At 39.4% G+C, this 19,513-nt stretch overlaps 1 protein-coding gene across 1 annotated transcript in view; it reads left to right on the top strand.

The window, feature by feature from the left end:
• The window catches only part of SYN2 (synapsin II), a 170,134-nt gene that overhangs the window by 140,361 nt on the left and 10,260 nt on the right, over positions 1–19,513 (top strand). Inside the window, exon 10 of the mRNA XM_027666035.1 lies at positions 5,802–5,951. Within this exon, the coding sequence (XP_027521836.1) occupies positions 5,802–5,951 (150 nt within the window). The remainder of the gene's footprint in view (positions 1–5,801; positions 5,952–19,513) is intronic.

Raw genomic sequence — 19,513 nt, 5'->3', positions numbered from 1 at the left:
AACCAGACCTCTGGGAAACTAAACAAAAGCTCATGCTGGTGATGAACACAGTAAAGAAGAACAAATGTAAGAGAATCCTTCACAGTGGCCTCACAGGCAGTCTCCCAAATTTTGCTCACAATTGAATGGGTGAGTGGCTGCAGCAGGTGTCTTATTTCTACTTACTTAATTTTACCCTGAGCTAAATTAAAATTAGCTTCCAAGTGGTTTGTGACCTAGAAAGATGAAAACTGTTTGGATTTCATGAAGAAAACTTTCAACCACCAATAAACCCACACAAGAAATTAAGAAACTGTATTTTGTGCGTAATTGTATGTGAAGTTGTGCTTTGGCACAACTTTATTGAGCACAAGCCTCTAATGCTTCCTGCCAAGTGCTCAGAAACGAAACCGTCTTCCAGCTTTCCAGCCATTAAAGAATATCCTCTATTCAGGTTAGGAAGGGAACTAAATTCATGCTGATAAAGTCAGAAGTCTCTCATAATTTATAATCTGGAATATATTGAACATTTAGAAATATTGAATATTTAGAAGTCTAAATTACACTTTTGGTGGTATAAAATCAGTTATAATTAAGACCACATCTCTGTGAACAATATTCCAAAGCAAGAGCATTGCTTCATTTCCTTAATATGACTTAATTATTCCTAATAGGACTTAATATAACTTAATAAGAAATGGTTAAGAAGGTACAATTCTAGAAAAAACCCCAACCTATTAAATTAAGATTTTTCCAAGTTCATCATGCATTAGTGCTGAATTCATTAATACATTCCCTCACATGTGGTCTTCCTGTGATATAAAAAATCTGTTTATTCAATGATCTTATTTATATTTTGGAAGTAGCATATTTAATCCACTGAAATTTTCCAGACATTCCTCAAACATTGGCACCAGCTCTTCTTTTAGATAGAAAAGTAAATGAAGTGTATTTAGTGACATAGTCAATGAAGGGGGCAAATTTCTAGGACAGTGGTTTGCGTTTGAATGGAGCAATAATTATTGAGCTGCATCAATAACATTAATATTTTGGTTTCCATCCTAAGAATAATTATTCACTAATTTTTTTTTACGCATCATATTTATATTTATTGTATCTATTGTCAAAATACTTGTAACTTTTTAAATTTTAAACTAACAGCAATAGCACTTCTTATGGGTGACTGGCTTAATGTTTTCTTTAGTAGGTAAGGAACCACACTGTTAATAGGGGAATGAATACAGGTAAAATTCATGTGATGTTGAAACAGTTATCATTTTATAGATTGAAACAATCTCTTTCACATACTCTCTTTGAAGTGTCTCTATTTTTCTCATTTATGTTAACTGCATTTCCTATATAGTTTTATCTCTTTTTTAGTACAATTGCCTAAGTTCACAACATACAAATTCGGAGTCATCCAGAGATTTTGATTGAATGTAGAAATCATTGACTTGGTTTGTTTTTGTTCCAGATTAGATCAAGACCATATCAATTTGTCTGTAGGCACTGGATCCTTCATCTGGAAGTGCTTGATGCACTTTGCCAGCTGTTCTTATTTTTCCTGCAGATGTTGTTATTCACCCACTACAGGAGGGACTGTAAAAGTTTCCAAGCAGTCACCACTGATTTTCTGTACTGTCCCCTTCCGACTCCTCAGGTGTGGTTACATTTCCAATGACAAATTATCTCTGCATCTGCTATGGAGACCTCAGGGAAGGCCCTGGGATTACCTCACATCCAGTCACTCCCTCACTTCTCAGAAATCACACCAGCTCTTCTTAGTCCCATTTAGTCTTAAATAACCTCCTCAAACTGTTAGTTTTTCTTTAGGTCGGTGACTTTCCTATACTCAGAATTAAAATCTGTATCAGCCTCTGCCTTTACAGTCAAAATTTTCACCACAATCAGAGACATACAGGTCCAACAAAAACAGCCCAGAAGAATAACATATGGCTGAAGTGGTAACACCACACAATCCAGCTGCCCTTACTCAGAGGGTAAATGTTTTTTCCCAGTTCTCCCACTCTCAAACACGGACCTTCAAAATGACCCTTATTCACAACGAAATTAATTCCTCCTCCCTCTGTACTTACCAATCATCCTACCTTCTGGAATTCATAGGTCTTTTCCTATTTGGGCTGGGTTTTCCTAAAACTCTGGCCAAGACATCCCAAGTCTTTGGTGGTAAACACGTGGTGCAATGGAGCTGTGTCTGGGCAGTGGCAGAGGAGTTTCTCCCTCAAACATGATGATCCCTTTGTAATTACTGATATCTTATAATTACATTGGGTCCTTTATTAATCCCATCCCATTTCCTTTCCTATTCATCAGGGTTAAACAACATTTCTCTTCTCTTTCTTGTGCCAGGCTCGGTCTTGCAGCCCAAATTTTAGATTTCAAATTTTAAAATGACTAATTCACCAAAAGATCCTGGTACTGAAAGGTCTTTCACTTTGTCACAGAATTGTGTTGACTTCAAGATGCTGCTGTACTTTCTGTCACTACTGCTAATATATCCAGTCAGTTCGTGAGTGATAAAAGAAATTCATCCATAGGATTGGCTACTGAAATGCTTATAAATAAAAGGTAACAGTGATATGAATGAAGTGACCATAATTCATAGTGACCCATGTTGTTACTGGCATCTGCAAAAGTAACAGATTTGATTTGATAAATTATAGTTGTCTCTTTTTTTCTATGAAATCCTCTTGGTGGGATGTACTGAACTAAAAACTGGCTAGTTTTAAATGGTGTTTTAAAACTAGCACAGGCTGTAAATAGACTATTTATCAACAGAGTGCATTGTATATGTTTAAACTTTGTTAAGTCTTCTAAAGTAGGCAAAATGTCAGCATGACATTCCTGTTAGTGCTCACAGGTGCAAAATATTTTTATTCTGAAGATACATTTATATAAAACATTACTGACTTGTGGTAACTGTCATTAATTATTTTACTAGGAATGAAAATAGACTGCCTAAAGAAAGTCTGTGTGTGAACTTGCAGTTGTAGTAGTACTTCAAACCAGAAATTCAAACCAGATCCTCCAGATCTTAATCCTGTCTAATCCTTTGGCAGGACCTTATTTTAGGCAATTTATTTCACAGTCATTCCAACTAATTGTTTTAATGTAAGTGAATGGTAAACAAAAGGAGGTTTTCTTTGCACACCTGTGAAAGATATAACTGATGCTGGGTGAAAGGGGGGCTAAAATGCACCTCATAGTGTATATTTGCAAAAATAGCTACCATTAAACCCTGCCTTCAAGGGGGACAGGTTTTTAGGCCACAGGTATCACTCCCCCTCTGAACATCAAATGGTTTTCAGTGGACAGCTAAACATCATTGCTGTGATCTTATCGATGATTTCTGTTGGGATCTGACCATGTCCATCTTGCCACTTCACCCCCAGGAACTGGATCTCTCGGGCAGGTCCCTTGACCTTACTCTTTTTTATGGTAAACCCGGTTCCCAGGAGAATTTGGATGATTTTCTCTCCTTTCTCAAAAACCTCCTCCATAGTGTCCCCCATACGATGATGTCATCAATGTACTGCAGATGTTCTGGAGCCTCGCCCTTCTCTAGTGTGGCCTGGATCAGTCCGTGGCAGATGGTGGGACTGTGTTTCCACCCCTGGGGCAGTCGGTTCCCGGTGTACTGCACACCCCTCCAGGTGAAAGCAAACTGCAGCCTGCACTCTGCTGCCAAGGGGATGGAGAAGAACGCATTTGCAATATCAGTAGTGGTGTACCACCTCACTGCCTTGGACTCCAGCTTGTACTGGAGCTCCAACATGTCTGGAACAGCAGCACTCAGTGGCAGGATGGCTTCATTCAGGCCACGATAGTCCACAGTCAATCTCCATCCTCCATCAGGCTGACACACAGGCCAGATGGGGCTGTTGAGGGGTGGGTGGATCTTGCTGACCAACCCTTGGCTCTCCAGCTCACAGATCATCTTATGGATGGGGATCACAGAGTCTTGGTTCATTCGTTACTGCCGGCGATGCACTATTGTGGTGGCAGTTGGCACTTGCTGTTCTTCAACCTTCAACAGTCCAACAGCAGAAGGGCTCTCCGAGAGGCCCGGTAACAATTCACCTGCTTAGCCACCTCTGTCTCCACAGCAGCTATTCCAAAAACCCATCTATGTCCCTTGGGGTCCTTGAAGTACCCGTTCCTGAGGTAGTCAATGCCCAGGATACATTGGGCATCTGGACCAGTTACAATGGGGTGTTTCTGCCAGTCCTTCCCGGTCAAGCTCACCTCAGCTTCCACCATGGTCAACTCTTGAGACCCTCCAGTCACCCCAGAAGTGGAAATAGTCTCTGAGGGCATTAATGTGCATTGAGGGCCAGTGTCAACTATGCTTTGTATTCTTGTGGGTCTGACGTGCCAGGCCATCAGATCCACGCAGTCCAATAGACAGGGTTGTCCTGTGCCTCTACCTGGCTAGAGGCAGGGCCCTATAACACTGGTCTTGGTTGGGGCCATCACAGCCCTTTCCCTGTGAGTGCATTCAGGAGGAACCTTCTAGTGGGTCAGACCCTTGTCCCTGAGATACTGGTACTGCACTTACTCTCATGGGCTTCCCTTTTTCTCTCTCCTTCAGTTCTTCTCTGTCCGCTCTCTCTAACTGGGGAATGTCTGGCTCTGACTTCAGAGGCTCTGGTTTGCACTGGTGACACGTGGAAGCTGCTTTCCTTCATCTCCTCTCTGAGTTTCTTCTGTTCGTCTTGTACTTCTGTAGTCAGTGCCTTGAGGTTCTCAACCATTGTCCCTAAAGTGGAGATATGGGCGTCCCTTGGGATACAGGGCTGCAGGTGACATGGACATAGCTTCACCTGCTTCTGAATAGTCTTGATGCACATGGCAAAAGGATTGCCATTTCTCAGAAGTAAATTAAATCCTATTATTTTTTGAAATAAGAACATCCAGTGCCATTGTGAATAATTATTGGGGTTATTATGTTATGCTTTTATTTCCCCTGAAACAAACACAGACGTGCCAAAAGTAGATACACTGGAGAAACAACAAATATTCTGGAGAAAAAACAAATATTTGTAACCCACTGAAGTGATGAAATTCAGTATTAGTTTTATTGACCTCAATAGTTGCAATAAATAACCACTGAACACTATTAACCTGTCACATTTAGAATGGAAATGTGCACATTTTTATTTTCCTCTCTGCTATCCTACTTTCTTTGTAGAAACTCTTACTTCTTCTTTGCATCAGCTGCACTGCCACCACACTACTTTTTGAAAAAGGGTATCAATAATAACAAGGTATTATTTAAATTTTTTCATGAATCAATGGGGATCCAGCCTTCCCTAGCAAAATCCCACAAATATTTAGGAAGCTGGAAGTTCTACTTTGCATGTCCATGTTCTAATTCAGTTCATGAACATGGAATGAGCCACAGAAAGAGAAAACCTTCAGATATGTAGCTGAGACAGAAAAACAGCTGCTTCAGATTTTCAGCAGATAACTGAACAGCTTGAGAAATCTCATTTTCCTTATCTGCTCTGTGCTTCCCACTGGAGTCCCACTCCCCAGAGAGTGAATCCCCAGGTGTCCTACTGAACCTGTATTTTGTGTGAAGATTGGAAGGGGATGGCATTGCAAAGTTGCTGCTCTCCTGCTCTGCTGCCCCGAGTCCTGCACTCAGGCTTTATTTTCTGATGTAGCACGTACCATTTCTACAGCTGGTGTTTGACTTCTGTTAAAAACAATTAAGTGAATAGATGACCTGACATTCCAAACAGCTGTGGAAGAAGTTTCCTTTGTGCCACTTCTGTAGCTGCTGATTCATTTTGCAGGTCATGGACTGTGCGATGCCTCTGATCGGGGAGCACCAGACCGAAGACAGGCAGCACATAACTGAGCTGGTCGTAAGCAAAATGAACCAAATGTTGTCCAAAACTCCTATTCCATCTCCTCAGAGACCCACTGCCACTCAGCAGCCTCAGGTAGGAAACTTTTACTTTTAAAATGCAGCATCTTGATATATAATTTTAAGCTCAAAATTTTCCTCAAAGAAACTGGCTGGAAAACCATGCAGACACCTGAAACCAAAAGGATTCAAGATCTTATCAACATGTTTTATCAGTTTGTCATGTTTAAATGAGATTGTCTCCAGGTATAATCAAGAAGTGCAAATATTGGTGTGTTTCTACCAGGAAATGATAACTGTGGATTCAGTGAATTACCAGAATTTGTACTGTTTCCTTTCAGCTACATGTGTATAAAATATCTTGGAAATAATAAGAAGCACAGTCATAGACAACCTTTGCCCTGAGGATGTCGGAAAGAACATTAAGATAATAATTCTTGTTGTTCCTATGAGAAATTAATTACATTATAATCTTTTTTATATGTGCTGCAGTACATGAAAACACCTTAGAAATCTAGAAAACTTCTGAAATATTTTTAGCATACTGGAAAACGCATACCAAAGGTTGCAAATAGATGCACTTCACGTATTTTATCTTGTATGGCCTAGCAATTACAGTGTGGGGATGCAGAATTCTGGCCCTGGCCTTGCTTGCAGGCTTTCAAACTTGAGAAATCATCTTTGTGTTGCCATTTCCATGCTTACGAAATGTGAAGTTTATTTTACTGATAGTTTAAAATAACTTCAGGGAACGCGGTGTTTTCGCAAAAGGCTCTGAGAACATAAAATTTTTTACTCCTAGATTGGAGAAGTATGGATTTGATGGGTGGAATATTAGGGCAGATGTCCGTGCCCAGAGTTATCGATGTTCAAATGGAAACCAGTAGCAAGTGGTGACGCTGGAGGGTCTGTGCTGTTTAACACCTTTATTAATGGCACTGAGTGCACCCTCTGAGTGTTTGGGGATGACACCAAGCTGTGTGGTGCATACAGACTCTGGAGAGGGAAGGGATGCCAGCCAGGGGGACCTGGGTGCCAGAGTCCTGCACTTGGGCCCTGGTAGTCCCCCACTGTCACCCAGACTGGATGATGAATTGGTTGAGAGCAGCCCTGCCAAGAGGACTTGGGGATGGAAAACTGGGTATGAGTCAGGAATGAGCACTTGCAGCCCAGAAGACCAACTGTGTCCTGGGCTGCATCCAAATGGTGACCAGCAGGTCGAGGGAAGTGATTGTCCCCCTCTTCTCCACTCTGCAGAGCTGCCTCCAGCTCTGGGGCCCTCAACATAAGGGCATGGACCTGTTGGAGTAGGTCCAGAAGAAGCCACAAAGATGCTCTGAGGGCTGGAACCCCTCTGCTCTGGAGACAAGCTGGGAGAGCAGGAGGTGTTCACCTGGAGAAGAGAAGGCTCCAGGGAAACACTACTGAGACCTTTCAGTACATAAAAAGGGCTTATAAGCCCCTTTTTTTAACCAAGACTGTAGTGACAAGGTAATAGTTTTAAACTGAAAGAGGGTAGATTTAGATTAGATATAAGGAAGAAATTCTTTATGGTGAGGTTGGTAAGAAACTAGAACAGGTTGTCCAGAGAAGTTGTGCATACAGGAAAATCACTCTGACCATAACCTGTAAGGATGTGTTGCTGCTCTGGACCAGCACAGCTCCACGGGGATCAGTTAAGGAACAGAATAAGCCAAACTGTAATACAGGAGTTACCAAGCCTAAATCAAGAATCTATTTTTACTTCCAGTAGGCTCCACACCAGGTAAACAATTTGAAAACAATTTTGTGGCATACCTCAGACAGACTAGTTTTTGAGGCAGAATGACTAATTTGTTGTTCAAATATATCATCATGCTTTAAGATACAAAAATACCCCAGCCCACATAAAAAAGTGGTGTGGCTTCTATTTATAATATGGTCACTTGAAACTAAGCACAAAATTGTTTCAACCACGGAACCACATACAATGGAGAAGTTTCCATCCAACATGACTCAAGTCCATTGTAAAGGGATGAAAAAAGAAAGAGGGAAAAAAATAAATCACCTTATGCCAAAATAGTTTCTTTCAGGACTAGTAAATTATCCATATATTAAAATGAAGGAAAGAGTCAAATTTAGAGTTTCCCAGGTAATACAAGTCAACATAAATAAAAATTTAAACCAATAATAGACATTACTGTAACATTAATAGATTCATATTTGATAATTCACATTTTGGGGAAAAAAATAGAAGCTCTTGAGTCAGCATGCTTTCCTGGATCTCAGAGAGGGCAAAGGAGGAGGAACATTTACGGTTACTGGGGTCATCCAAAGAAACTGGCTATTTGTTGTATGTAAAAAAAGTTTTCACTTATTTCCAAAGAAAAACTGCCTACCTAAGTCCAGAATGAAAATAGGGCACAAGGAACATTTGCAGAAGGTTCCTAAATTCCTGGGTCATTGCTGTCACTCAGCATGTCCATTGAATAGTTTTTTTCCCTCTTAAACAAAAAAACTTTGAATGTATCCAAAGATAATATTCTGGCTATCTGATGGACTTCTGATAGGTTTCTATTTAGCTTAGGTTTTTACTGAGGGATTCATCCCTTGCTAATGACAACAGGATGTTATTCAACATTAATCTTCTTTTCCGTATCCTATCCTTAAATTCCAGATTGCAGTTGACCAAAACCAGAGATATGCCTTCAGAATACTTACAATATCCGTTAATTTTCTTCTCAGTTAATCAGACTCTGCTTCCTTAGGATTGGTCTTGTTGTATGATCCACCAGTTTCGGACAGGTAAATAGGATCTGAATTTCTACAGAAGAGTCTATTTGCAAATGCCCCCTAATCTTCCCAGCTTTAAGGGACAATCATGAAACAGCTCTGTAGTATTTAAAGCAGATTTCTCATCCTGTGCAGTTAATTTTTATCTGGGTTGTTTTGCTAAGAATAAAATCAGTCTGTTAAAACAATCTGCCCCTTTCATCTTTGAGCAGTGTTCTCCTTTTCTAATCCTGTTCTTGGGAAACACAGTCCATTTATTTGTGGGGCAGGGGGACATTCCCTATTTCTACAGGTCACATAAAATGCAAAGCCAGTAATTTATCTCAAATCAACTACGTGCATGTGTACACGTGGTCTTAGAAACCGAAGTAACAGAGATATCAAAGAGTAATTGGTGTGTTTTGCTACTTCCGTTTACAGCTACAGTTGTGCCATGTTTTGAATTCCCTTATTATCTGTGTGGGCTTTTAAAAAGTATTTACAATCTGCTGGCTCCTGTAGCACTGGGTGCATCGTGCAGAAAACATCCTTCGATTCAAAACTGCCCACAATGGTCAGGACTATTCCAATTAACCATCCGTCAGAAAACAAATCAATGATTAGGAAAATAAGCCTTTGTTTAGTACTGTGCAGCCAAATCTTGGTGGAAATGATTGGCTTTGCAATGTGTTATGAAGGCTGACAAAGTTCTCCCTGTCTGAGTGCCAAAAAGAGCAAATTCCAAAGGGAAACCCCAGAGGGGCAGATCCTGTGATTCTTAAACCATTAAATCTATAATCTGAGGTATCAGATATATCAAGATTTTAAAAATATATGGTTTGCATGTTACATATTTCTTTATTTATCTATAAACACTTGCACAGACTCTGTAGCAGGTTCTTCTGGTGCACAGAGGGCAGTGAAGCTGTGCAGGAGGAGGTTTGGACTCAGAGAAGTTCTATCTGTTAAAACTAATTACGCTCAAAAAAACCTTTCAAAAAATGAAGCGATTTCTATTAATTTAAAAACATTACAGCTTGTTTTACCCTAAACCAAGCTGAAAATACATAATAGAACTTGATCTAAGAACGTGATTTTAAAATTTTTTCACTTTTTTTTCTACTTGCGGCATTTAAAAGATGGAAATCTAAATTTCCACCTTTTGTAACGTCTTTGCATACTTTTGATAGATCTCTAGAGAAGCCTTTTTCAAGTCTTTCCTGAAAACCAAACCAGTAGGTTGAACTACTCAATGAAGTGTTCTCAGCAGGGGAACTACTCCTCACTGCCTCCATCTGTTGATAGGAAAGACCACTGCCCAAAGTCCTGCTGCCTGGGTTTGCAGAGCCGTGCAGGAGGTTGCTCAGTGCAGACTGGTTTAGGCTTCTTTCTGTACCAGCATTTGCATATTAAACAATAATGGTCAAACATGTACTCAAGTCAGGATATGAATTATGCTGAACTAAATTCTGCAGAGAGCGTGACACTGTCCATGCACGTTATCACACAATGCCAGTGGTGATGGTCATGTTGAAACTGAAGCTGAGGAAAATCCCATTAGGAAAATGTTAATTCAGCCCTCCTCTATAGAGACCACGTTGCATTATCCACAAAAGAAGAAGGAATTTATTATTCTTAATGGAAGGAAGGAACTTGTGCACCAGAGACACAATATCCGTAATGACGTGACGTCACAAAGAGCACAGCATTCCCACCTATATCCTGACTCTTGGTTAAAAAGAGAGGAGTAGCACAGTGGTAATAACCCAAAAATAAACCCGTGTCATTCTTCATTCCCTGACCCCTCCTATGATGTTGCTGGAGCAAGGCAGTTTTATCCAGTTTCATTCTTCTATGTTCAGAGAGAAAATTGAACCAAATGTCAGCATAGTGTAAATAACAAAAAGTACTAATTCTAGAGAGAAAAGCAAACCATTAACAAACTCCCTATTCCTGGGCTTCCATAGGAGCAGTCACAGTTCTATTACCTTCCGTCTGTTGCATTTAAGATTTTTTTAAAGCAAACTACTTATTATGAGCAGCAACTTGTTTCAAATCACTGAAGCTTTTATGATGATCAGAAGATATGGTTACTTGATTTGATCTTAACTGAAGGGGAATGCATTTAATTGGAAAGGATCTCATCATGGAGTTATATGGAAGTATAGAATTCAGTATTATTCTACTTTTTAGAAGTAAACTCTGCACTAAATTTGAGGTGTGGAACTTACCTCTAAGTTATTTTCTCCTTTCACAGTCTCATAGAGGTTCACCTCAATCGTATCCACAGATTAGGAGAAGAGGAACAGGGCCATGACTTGCAGTTTTCCCACAGCTTTATATTATCCTTCAGACCCCTCACACTGAATCTTGCTTTAGCCAGGCCATTCATCCAGCACCAGGAATTATCTTTTATGTCTGGAAGGAAAGGCTGCCTAAAACAAACAAGTTAAAAGAGCACACTGAATTATTCTGTGTGAGTGAAGGTGCATAGTGAGATCTATTCTAACAGGCAGCAGGAGAGGTTGAAGAACGGCTTGTCTTCAGAAGGTTGCTAAATGATCTAATGACCCCCAAAACCGTGTGTACAGTATTTCTTTCTTTTAGGAAGAGATTTAAATGGGGATAAATGGCTGCTATGGCATCATGTGACCATAAAACTGATGTCCCTAGATTTGTGGAATAACATCTTAAACGCACTCAAGAGTCTGACTTTCTCTTTGCTCTGAGCAAGGCAGCACAGAGGCACTGGAGAAAGTCTAGACAGAATTTTACTGTATCACTCTGTAATAAAAAACTATATCACTCTGTATTACTTTAACATTTTGATTAATATTAATTATTTAAAATGCAATTTCTATATTTTATATATGCTTATATTTCTAATTTATTTATAATGGAGTTCATATTAATATCAATAATGCTTTAGTATAGTAATAATATTACTAGATCACTCTGTAATTAAAAAAATTAAAATTCAGGTTACTCTGATAAACAGAGCAATACAGCTTGGCAATAAACAAGCTGTGTAGAGACTAATTGAGCACCTTCTATGGTCTGCATTAGAAATCACTGAGGTTTTCTCTGTTCACTGTTTACCTCAGAAGGTCTGTAGGGACTTTGACAACCATCAATGCCTCAAACAACACCCACGTGCTTCTTTACCACTTACCCTGTCCACCTGTGTAGTTCTTTCAAATCAATGCAAACTGTGTTTCATATTTAAATGCTTATAGAGTTATTGTTGTGACTTAAAGGAAAAAAAAAGGCAGCAGCAAGGTGCCTTCCTAAATATATTGGTAGAGAATTTAAAACATTGGCAGCAAAACCCGTAAAGAGCAAGGGAAACACTGCTGGGACATACAAATCACAGAACACGGAGTGCAAAACCTTCCCAAGGTTATTGACGTCAAACGCCATTCCTGAGTCTGTCATATTCCATCCATTCTTGCAGTGGGGAAGGCAGTGACCTCTTTCCCACAGTGTTTGGGTTTCTTTGCATCCCAGCGACATCTTGTGGCTTCTTCTTCTGTGGGATAAGTGATTTGGGGAGTTATCTCTTATTTGTTACTACAATGTATTATAATCATTACAGAAGCTGTATCATGTTAAACAAGATATTGGCTATATATCTTACAAATAATAAATGCTATTTTAATGTATTTGTTTCGTTAACTTTATTATTTAAATATGGGCTGTATTTTTATATATATTTTAATATACTTTTAATATGTACATATATGTAAGTGTGCGTATATATATATGCAATGTTTATCTTTGTATAGTTGGAAGGGAAGATGCTTATTTTAATCAACGGGGTTTTTTAACTTCTTAGTTATTTTATGTTTGTGAAAACATAAGACAAACAGCTGTAACTCTTAGATCCTAATAGAAACATCAGGAATTAAGAAAAGCAGAAAATAAACATGTATGGAGCCTGAGCTCACCACATCCTGGTAAAAGGCTACATTTGAGGCGCATTTCATCCAGTAAAATTTATTTGTCACAAGTATAAAATTATACCTTTCTTTTTTCCTACATCGAGGTTGTTTTTTCCCTCTTTGAATATGACTCCTATTTGGGGCAGGTGTTCTGTGTGTCACAGAGGCAGGGACTCAGACTTCAACTGCTGGCTGAAGGATGTCTGTATATTTAAAACAGTCACTATTTCATTACAGAAAAGCTTGACGTAATTGAAACATTCGAACTTGGCGTGCAGGTATTGTAATCTATTAAAATATAAAAACAAAGTTCATGCAGGAAAATAAATCCTAAGACTTTCAATGTTGACAGTAATTAAAAACTAATGGGAGATAACATACAAATGCTCAGCAGAGATTTTGCCAATAAGTTGATCATGAAAGTGAAAGTAACCTATTCCAAAATACTTCCTGAGCTCCTGAACCAGCAGATGGAGTGATTGCTAAGGGAGGTACAGATGTGTTGCTCAGTTCTGTTCCTTACTGAGTCTCCCTCTGCACAGGAGTCACAGGTAAATTCCTGGGTATGTCCTAGTGATAAAACTCTGCATAAATGCTTTTGGATGTTAACTGTGAATCAAAACACTAATAATTGCTTATCTTTCTTAGCTTGTTTCAAAGTAATGTGCCAAGACCTAGTTAATAGTGCTCTTTCTGAGAGGATCTGATGACCTGTAGACTATAGGAGAACATATGAAGGGGCATATATTGAACGTTTAGAATTGTTTGGCCAAAATTTCTACTACTGACATCAACAGAAATTTGCCCAAATGAAACAAGACTTTCTGGGTGTCGCTTGATAATTTTTTTTTTTTATTTCTGAATATATTGAATGCTTATCACCAGCAGTACACCTGGAAAAAAAATATGATCCCTGCAGAGAGGCTGAGCAAAGCTTGGTAAGAGAAAGGGTTGCTAACAAAATACTCATTAGGTGAGAAGGCCAAAGGAAAAAGTCCCCAGGCAACCTGACAGGTTCAAGCTTCAGGCCCAGGATGACTTGGATAACTTCAGTTGTCTGTAGGATATAGTGATTTAGCCTTAGTGCTAATTTTATAATACAGAAGGCAACAAAGTGCTAAAACTGAAAAAACCAAAACAATTATTACTGCTTAGTACATACTTTTCCAAATTTATTTTATGTAACAACAATACTGTTCTCTTTTTGTCTTCATTCACACAACAAAATGATTCTTTTGATAACTTTTTTATTATCTTCTGCCAGATGATCTTGTGATAATCTCCCAGTCTGCCAGTGGTATTTAGGATTCTGAATTCCATGGTCACTCATCTCAAGAAGAAAGAAAACAACTGGTTTTTAAGTAATAATGAGCCCACCACTATGGAGTAGCCTCTCTGTTATTAGTAGACTTCTGTGAGAAATGCTTTTTGCTCCCACAGGCATTTTTTTTGGAAACTTCAAAAATTGTCTTCATTCCATTACAGAGCAAACTCCAGCCTTTTCCAAATTAAAACAAGGGAAGCAGTAATTCCATGGCTAAAGAACAGGCAATAGCTGCCACTTACACAAGCAGAGGAGAATGAGTCCAAGTTAGATGCTATAATTGCTATCACATAACATACTTTGATTTTATATTTTATCTGATTTTTCGTCTATTTTTACTCTCTGACTTTCTTTCTTTAAGCTGGACCTAACAGAAATATCTTTTTTTTTGAGACTCTTCCTTGGTCTCCCTTCATTTTCCCACTGTTGTGGGTGTTTCCTCTCTACTTTTTTTGTTATTATTCCCTGCCTCCACTTGACTTTTCTGTTTGATTTCTCTGACCTTTAAATCATGACCTGTTAAGCAAAGTGGTTTGGCTTTACTTCATGTTTAACTTGCAAGGATTCTGCTGCTCTCCCCAGCAATCACTGCAGTTTATTTTGAATAAGGACCATGTCCTAAATACGCGTCAAAATTTTTAAACAAGGACAAGCACCAAGAGAAATTATGGAAGTATCCAAACCAGAGCAGCTCATTTTCAAAAATTCTTGATTTGTCCACAGAAAAAAAATAAGCAGCCCACACACACACACTTCCAACAGTGGAATCTGGTGATGGACCAGGCTCCATCTGTCTGGCTGCCAGGAGAGCAAACTTGTCTTCAGCTGCTTAAATATCCTCCTCCAGTGTCTCTCAACTTCTAGGAGAGACTCAGGGAGCTCATCAGAGCTCAGACCAGCCACTGGTACCCCCCGTGTGTGGCTGTGGACTTGTGCAGCACCACGAGGAGCAGGAAAAGAAGCACCATAGGTGGTTGTTCTGCTCTGTTCATACCAGAGTTCTGAACTCCACTTTTATTTGGGGGAGAGCTCAAGTGTCTCACCCAGTCTCTCCCTCCTTCCTGTGCTTCCTCCCACTCCACTGCTCTGATACAGAACTAGTAAGATAAAATGTGGGTTGTGACACTGGATTTGAGTTGGCTCCACCACCTTTTGTCCTGACTTTCCTTTTTCAAAGCATAAACTTCAATTCTGAATGGATCCAGTAATGATGGATCGTGGTGGCTGAAGGTGAAGTTCTACAGATCTTAAGCTATTCCTGTTCGTGCAAGAGTCACTTGCCAGCCCATATTTAAAAATGTTAATAATAATAACCTTTTTTTTTTTTAAGACTGGAGAAGCAGATACAGCACAGCATCAGCCAGAGCCATAGTTCCTGGATCCAAGGGTCAAAAACTTACAGCTTCAGATCTCAGCACAGGATTTTGACACCATCAAGCTCCAAGGAGTACCTTATCCACTGTGTCCCTGTGTACCCTGGGAAAGGTGTGAGGAAATTTAACTGGCTCCTTTCCCTTGCCTTTCGATCTGTCTGTGAGCTCTTTCCCTGGTAAAAACATGCAGCACACTCATTTAGTCTCAGCACGTGAGGGAGCTCGTTCCTATCCCATACTCCACATTCCTTCCTTGTCTGTGGGGAGCAGTTTTTTCACTGGAAAGAGCTGCATGAAAACTACTGTGCAACTGCGTGTTTTTATTGTTCCCTGTAAAAAAAACAGAAGTGGAAATCTGGCTTCTTCAAGCAAGAGTTGCAATAAAAGAGCTGCATCCTTGTCCATTAGAATTATTGATTGGCAGTGGAAGGGACCAACCAGCTTCAACGTGCGATGCTACTTCAGAAATTCTTTTTCCCTAATAAGTCAACATCCTGCTTTTCCTTTAGAAACCTCATCTCCTTGGGGGGTGGGATTATTTTTATAATAGAAAATAGGGCTGGAATGGCCAATGGGAAGTCAGATGTTTCGTTCTGTCAGGGAAAATCCTGGAGTGTACATGTTGACAGTAGTGAGTCCCCACCAGGGTACTCACCTTCCCTGACAACCTGGCAGAGGGTTGGAAACAGATGATCTTTAAGGTCCCTTCCAACTCAAGCCATTATATGATTCTATGATTTTTAAGACTGTGTGCAAAAATATTCTAGAAGGAAACTATTGGCTAGTAAGTAATTAGTTATCCAGCAATGGAAAGCACTTGGTCTGTGAAATATAAGTTAGAATACTTTTTGATGTTTAAAAAAAAAATGCCCTTTTCAGTGCATTTTTAAAATACTATTCCAAGTAAAAATTGTGCTGCATAGCTTGTTTTCTGCTCTGAGCAGTCATTTTCCTTCCCATTCAGTGGAAGACCTTAACAGGATTTGAAAGTTTGTTGAGCAATAACAAAAGCTGCTCTAAGTTTTTGAATTCTTTATCACAGCTTCGACATGAAGAAACTCTAGGCTGGCATCAGTTTTGCTGAGAGTGTTTTTTCCATACGGATTTCCAAGGCTGAACACTGGTACTCCAAAAAACTGTGAAAAGCAGGAGCCAACTCTCCTCTAAGTGCCCTCCCTGCACTAGACAATGTGAAGGTGGATTCTTTTTACTGCGTGCTGTATAAACACACCTCTCCATTGTGGCTGTCACTGTTTCACTGCCTTTCTCAGTCCACAGGGAATATATAACACAATAAATAGCAAAAGCTTTGTAGTCCTGTTCAGCACCACTCAAATGAAGCAGATACGTCACCTGTCCCAGACTCACCTGAAATAGGGTAAGGTCTTGACCAGCAACCAGAAAGCCTCCCTGCCACACTCACTGCACATTAAATGTATAAAGCAGGAAGCAACAGATTCCTAAAGAGTTTTGTATTTTTGGGTGCTCCCTATCAGAAAGCCACTTTCAGGATTTCACTGCTTTGCTCCATTATACAATATGTGTTTATTTCCAGCCCGATTTTATTCAGTTTATAGGCATTTCTTCTTGGTTTGTATTGTCCTTTGGCTTGTTTTTCTGCCTCTAGTTCTTTACCAGTACAATATGTTTATAAAAAGCAACTGTACTGTGTCCAAGCCTTCCATTTACCAAACCAAGCAAGACGTATTCCTCCAAATGCTGGAGGTAGAACCTCTTCTGTCTGCCCAGGAAGTTTAATAGCACTTTTCTGTGCCAGCTCAGTTTACATTCAGCTTTCCTGAGCAGGGCTGATGTCAGTGATACCCAGCATCATGTCTCACACCTCCTGCAAACACTTCACTGAACCTGTGATGAGATTCTGATTTTTTCACTGCACAAATCTTTCCCATTAGATTTCAGTTAGTGAGCTCTGCATTTCTGACAGATGCATGTTATTATGCCATAAATAAATTATTTTGGACATTACATTTAAGGGTTTTTTTCCTTTTTTTTTTTTTTTTTTTTTGGTAACTTCACACATCAATTTTGTTCTTTCTTTAGGATATTTTGGTCCTATGGTCTTCCAGCTCTGTATATCTACAGCTTTTAGGATCACACTCCTCTTTCTTTTTGCCAGCTTAATGAATGGATATTCTATTTGAGTTCTAAATGCCACTTATATCCTGCCCATGACTTTTTATTCAATAACTGCCTATATCCTCAGCAGCCACTTCCTTACCCATAGTTTAATTCCTGTAGAATTAGTCTTTAACCTTCTCCAGTGTAACTTGTACGTTCCCAATTGCTAGAGAGAACTGGTATGGAATCCTGTATTTCATGAATCAACTGGTTTTAATTTCTGAGATGAAGAATGTTTGATTTTTACCTGCATCTCATTTTTAGCTTTTATCCCACCTGCCATCTAGCCCCCGCTCCTGTATTTATCATAATCTATCACACTTCAAACATTCATTTACTATTGACATCCTACTTAAACTATCTAAATTACCTCTCTCCTTAGCACTCACATTTTTTCTTAGTTCTCCTGTTGCTTAATTGTTCTGCTATTTAGTCTTGTTCCTTTACGAGATCTAACTCAGCTCATATTTTGGCAGCTCTCAATTGATCCCTCTACTTCTTGACCTGAAAAATATGACTTTTCCCTTCAAATATTGAAATACCTAGGAAAAGCTTCTGTCCTTGCCTTACAAAGAAAACCAAAAGAGACCCAAAACCAACTATACGTGCTCCAACTATAGTTCACAAAGTTTTCAAACTCAGCCAAATCAAAATCAATTTTTACTAGGTCTCTGTTTAGCATCTCTTTTGCCCAAGGGCTATTTCCCTGCCAAGTTGCTGCTTTTACTCCCACCCATTTCAGCATTCTTCAGACTATTTAAAATTCAAGTGTATATGGATTCAATCTGCATTTATATAAATATACAGGGTAGAAAAGGAAGTAATACCTTGATCAAATTCTAATGCAACATGTTTCATAGAACAAACAGTTCTTTCCTCCAGTTCTGTCCCTAAAATTCTAAGGAGACTTTCAGGTAAGTATGGAAAGGAAGGAAGTGTTACAGATGAATCTAGAGACATCTGTCTTCTAGATAAGTAGTGGGGTTTCTGCTTTGGCTGTAATTAGCCAATATTCTTAAAGATCCTTATACAGCCAAATCATCTCTTCTTACACCCAGAGCTGAGAAATCACTGGAGTATATTTGCAGCATTCATGTGGCTTAGAGGTTTCCACAAGTAAAGCCTTATTTTTTTAGGATAGTTATATAAACAATAAAGCCCTTTGAACAGGAGAGCTTCTATAAGCAGTTCTTTATAATGTTACTGTCAACATCAGCAATCCCTTCTCTTTGGGGAACTTGGATGTGATATAAAAGTCGTGTTCCATAAAATGAAAACCAAAAGGGCTCCTTATGACATCAGTTACCACACCTCGCTCAGGTAATCCTAAACCATACCAAACACTGTCCTTTTATTCTGATAATTTTGCTCTTTAGCCCTGAGCATCCAGATAAGAAACTATGAAGGGTCATTTTTCATGGTATATGCTGCATTTAATGTTTGATTTGATGAATCAGCAAAAGGCAAGTTTGTAGATCAGAACTGTATTACAGAAAAACGTGTTTGTGCTAAAAGGCGGTAGTAGGGTGAGATTCTAGGCTGGGCAGCAAAGGAGAACACAAAAAAACAAGAAGGGTGAATAAATCTGCAGGACAGGGCTGGTCTAGCATCTCTACTCAGAGAGGCTGTGCTGCCTGTGAGGAGCGAGCAGCTCTCACAATTACATTGGCACAGCACCTTGGAGAGGTGAGAAGGAACAGTCTGGAGTTAATGTGCCAACAACTGGTGTTTTAGAAGAAACTTGGATTTTATTAAAGGTCTTGGCTCAGGACAGCAAACGAGGCTGGTTCAAAGCCTGTCTTTAATATCAAGTATCAAGGTTTCTGACTGTCTGAAAGAAAGACTCATGAAAAGGGCTGGATTACTACAGACCACTGAAAAACCATGAGTAAGATTTCTCAATTAGGAATGTAATGCTAATTAGACTTTTTGGGTCAGCCTGGGTGGGTTGGCTAATTAGCCAAAGTAATATACCCATGTGATTGGCCTGGAGTGTGGGTGAGGTTCCTGGAAGCACCAGGTGATATCTGGTGGAAAAAAAGGATGTGTGGGTGGTAAAATCAGGACAGCTGCAGTCAGTGACTGGAGAGGGGGAAATACATCTTCAACA

Source organism: Corapipo altera, unplaced genomic scaffold, assembly GCF_003945725.1.
Source record: "Corapipo altera isolate COAL_440 unplaced genomic scaffold, ASM394572v1 101, whole genome shotgun sequence".
NCBI classification, from domain to species: domain Eukaryota; kingdom Metazoa; phylum Chordata; class Aves; order Passeriformes; family Pipridae; genus Corapipo; species Corapipo altera.
Note: the sequence above shows the minus strand (reverse complement) of the source record. Positions and strands in the feature narration are given on the sequence as shown.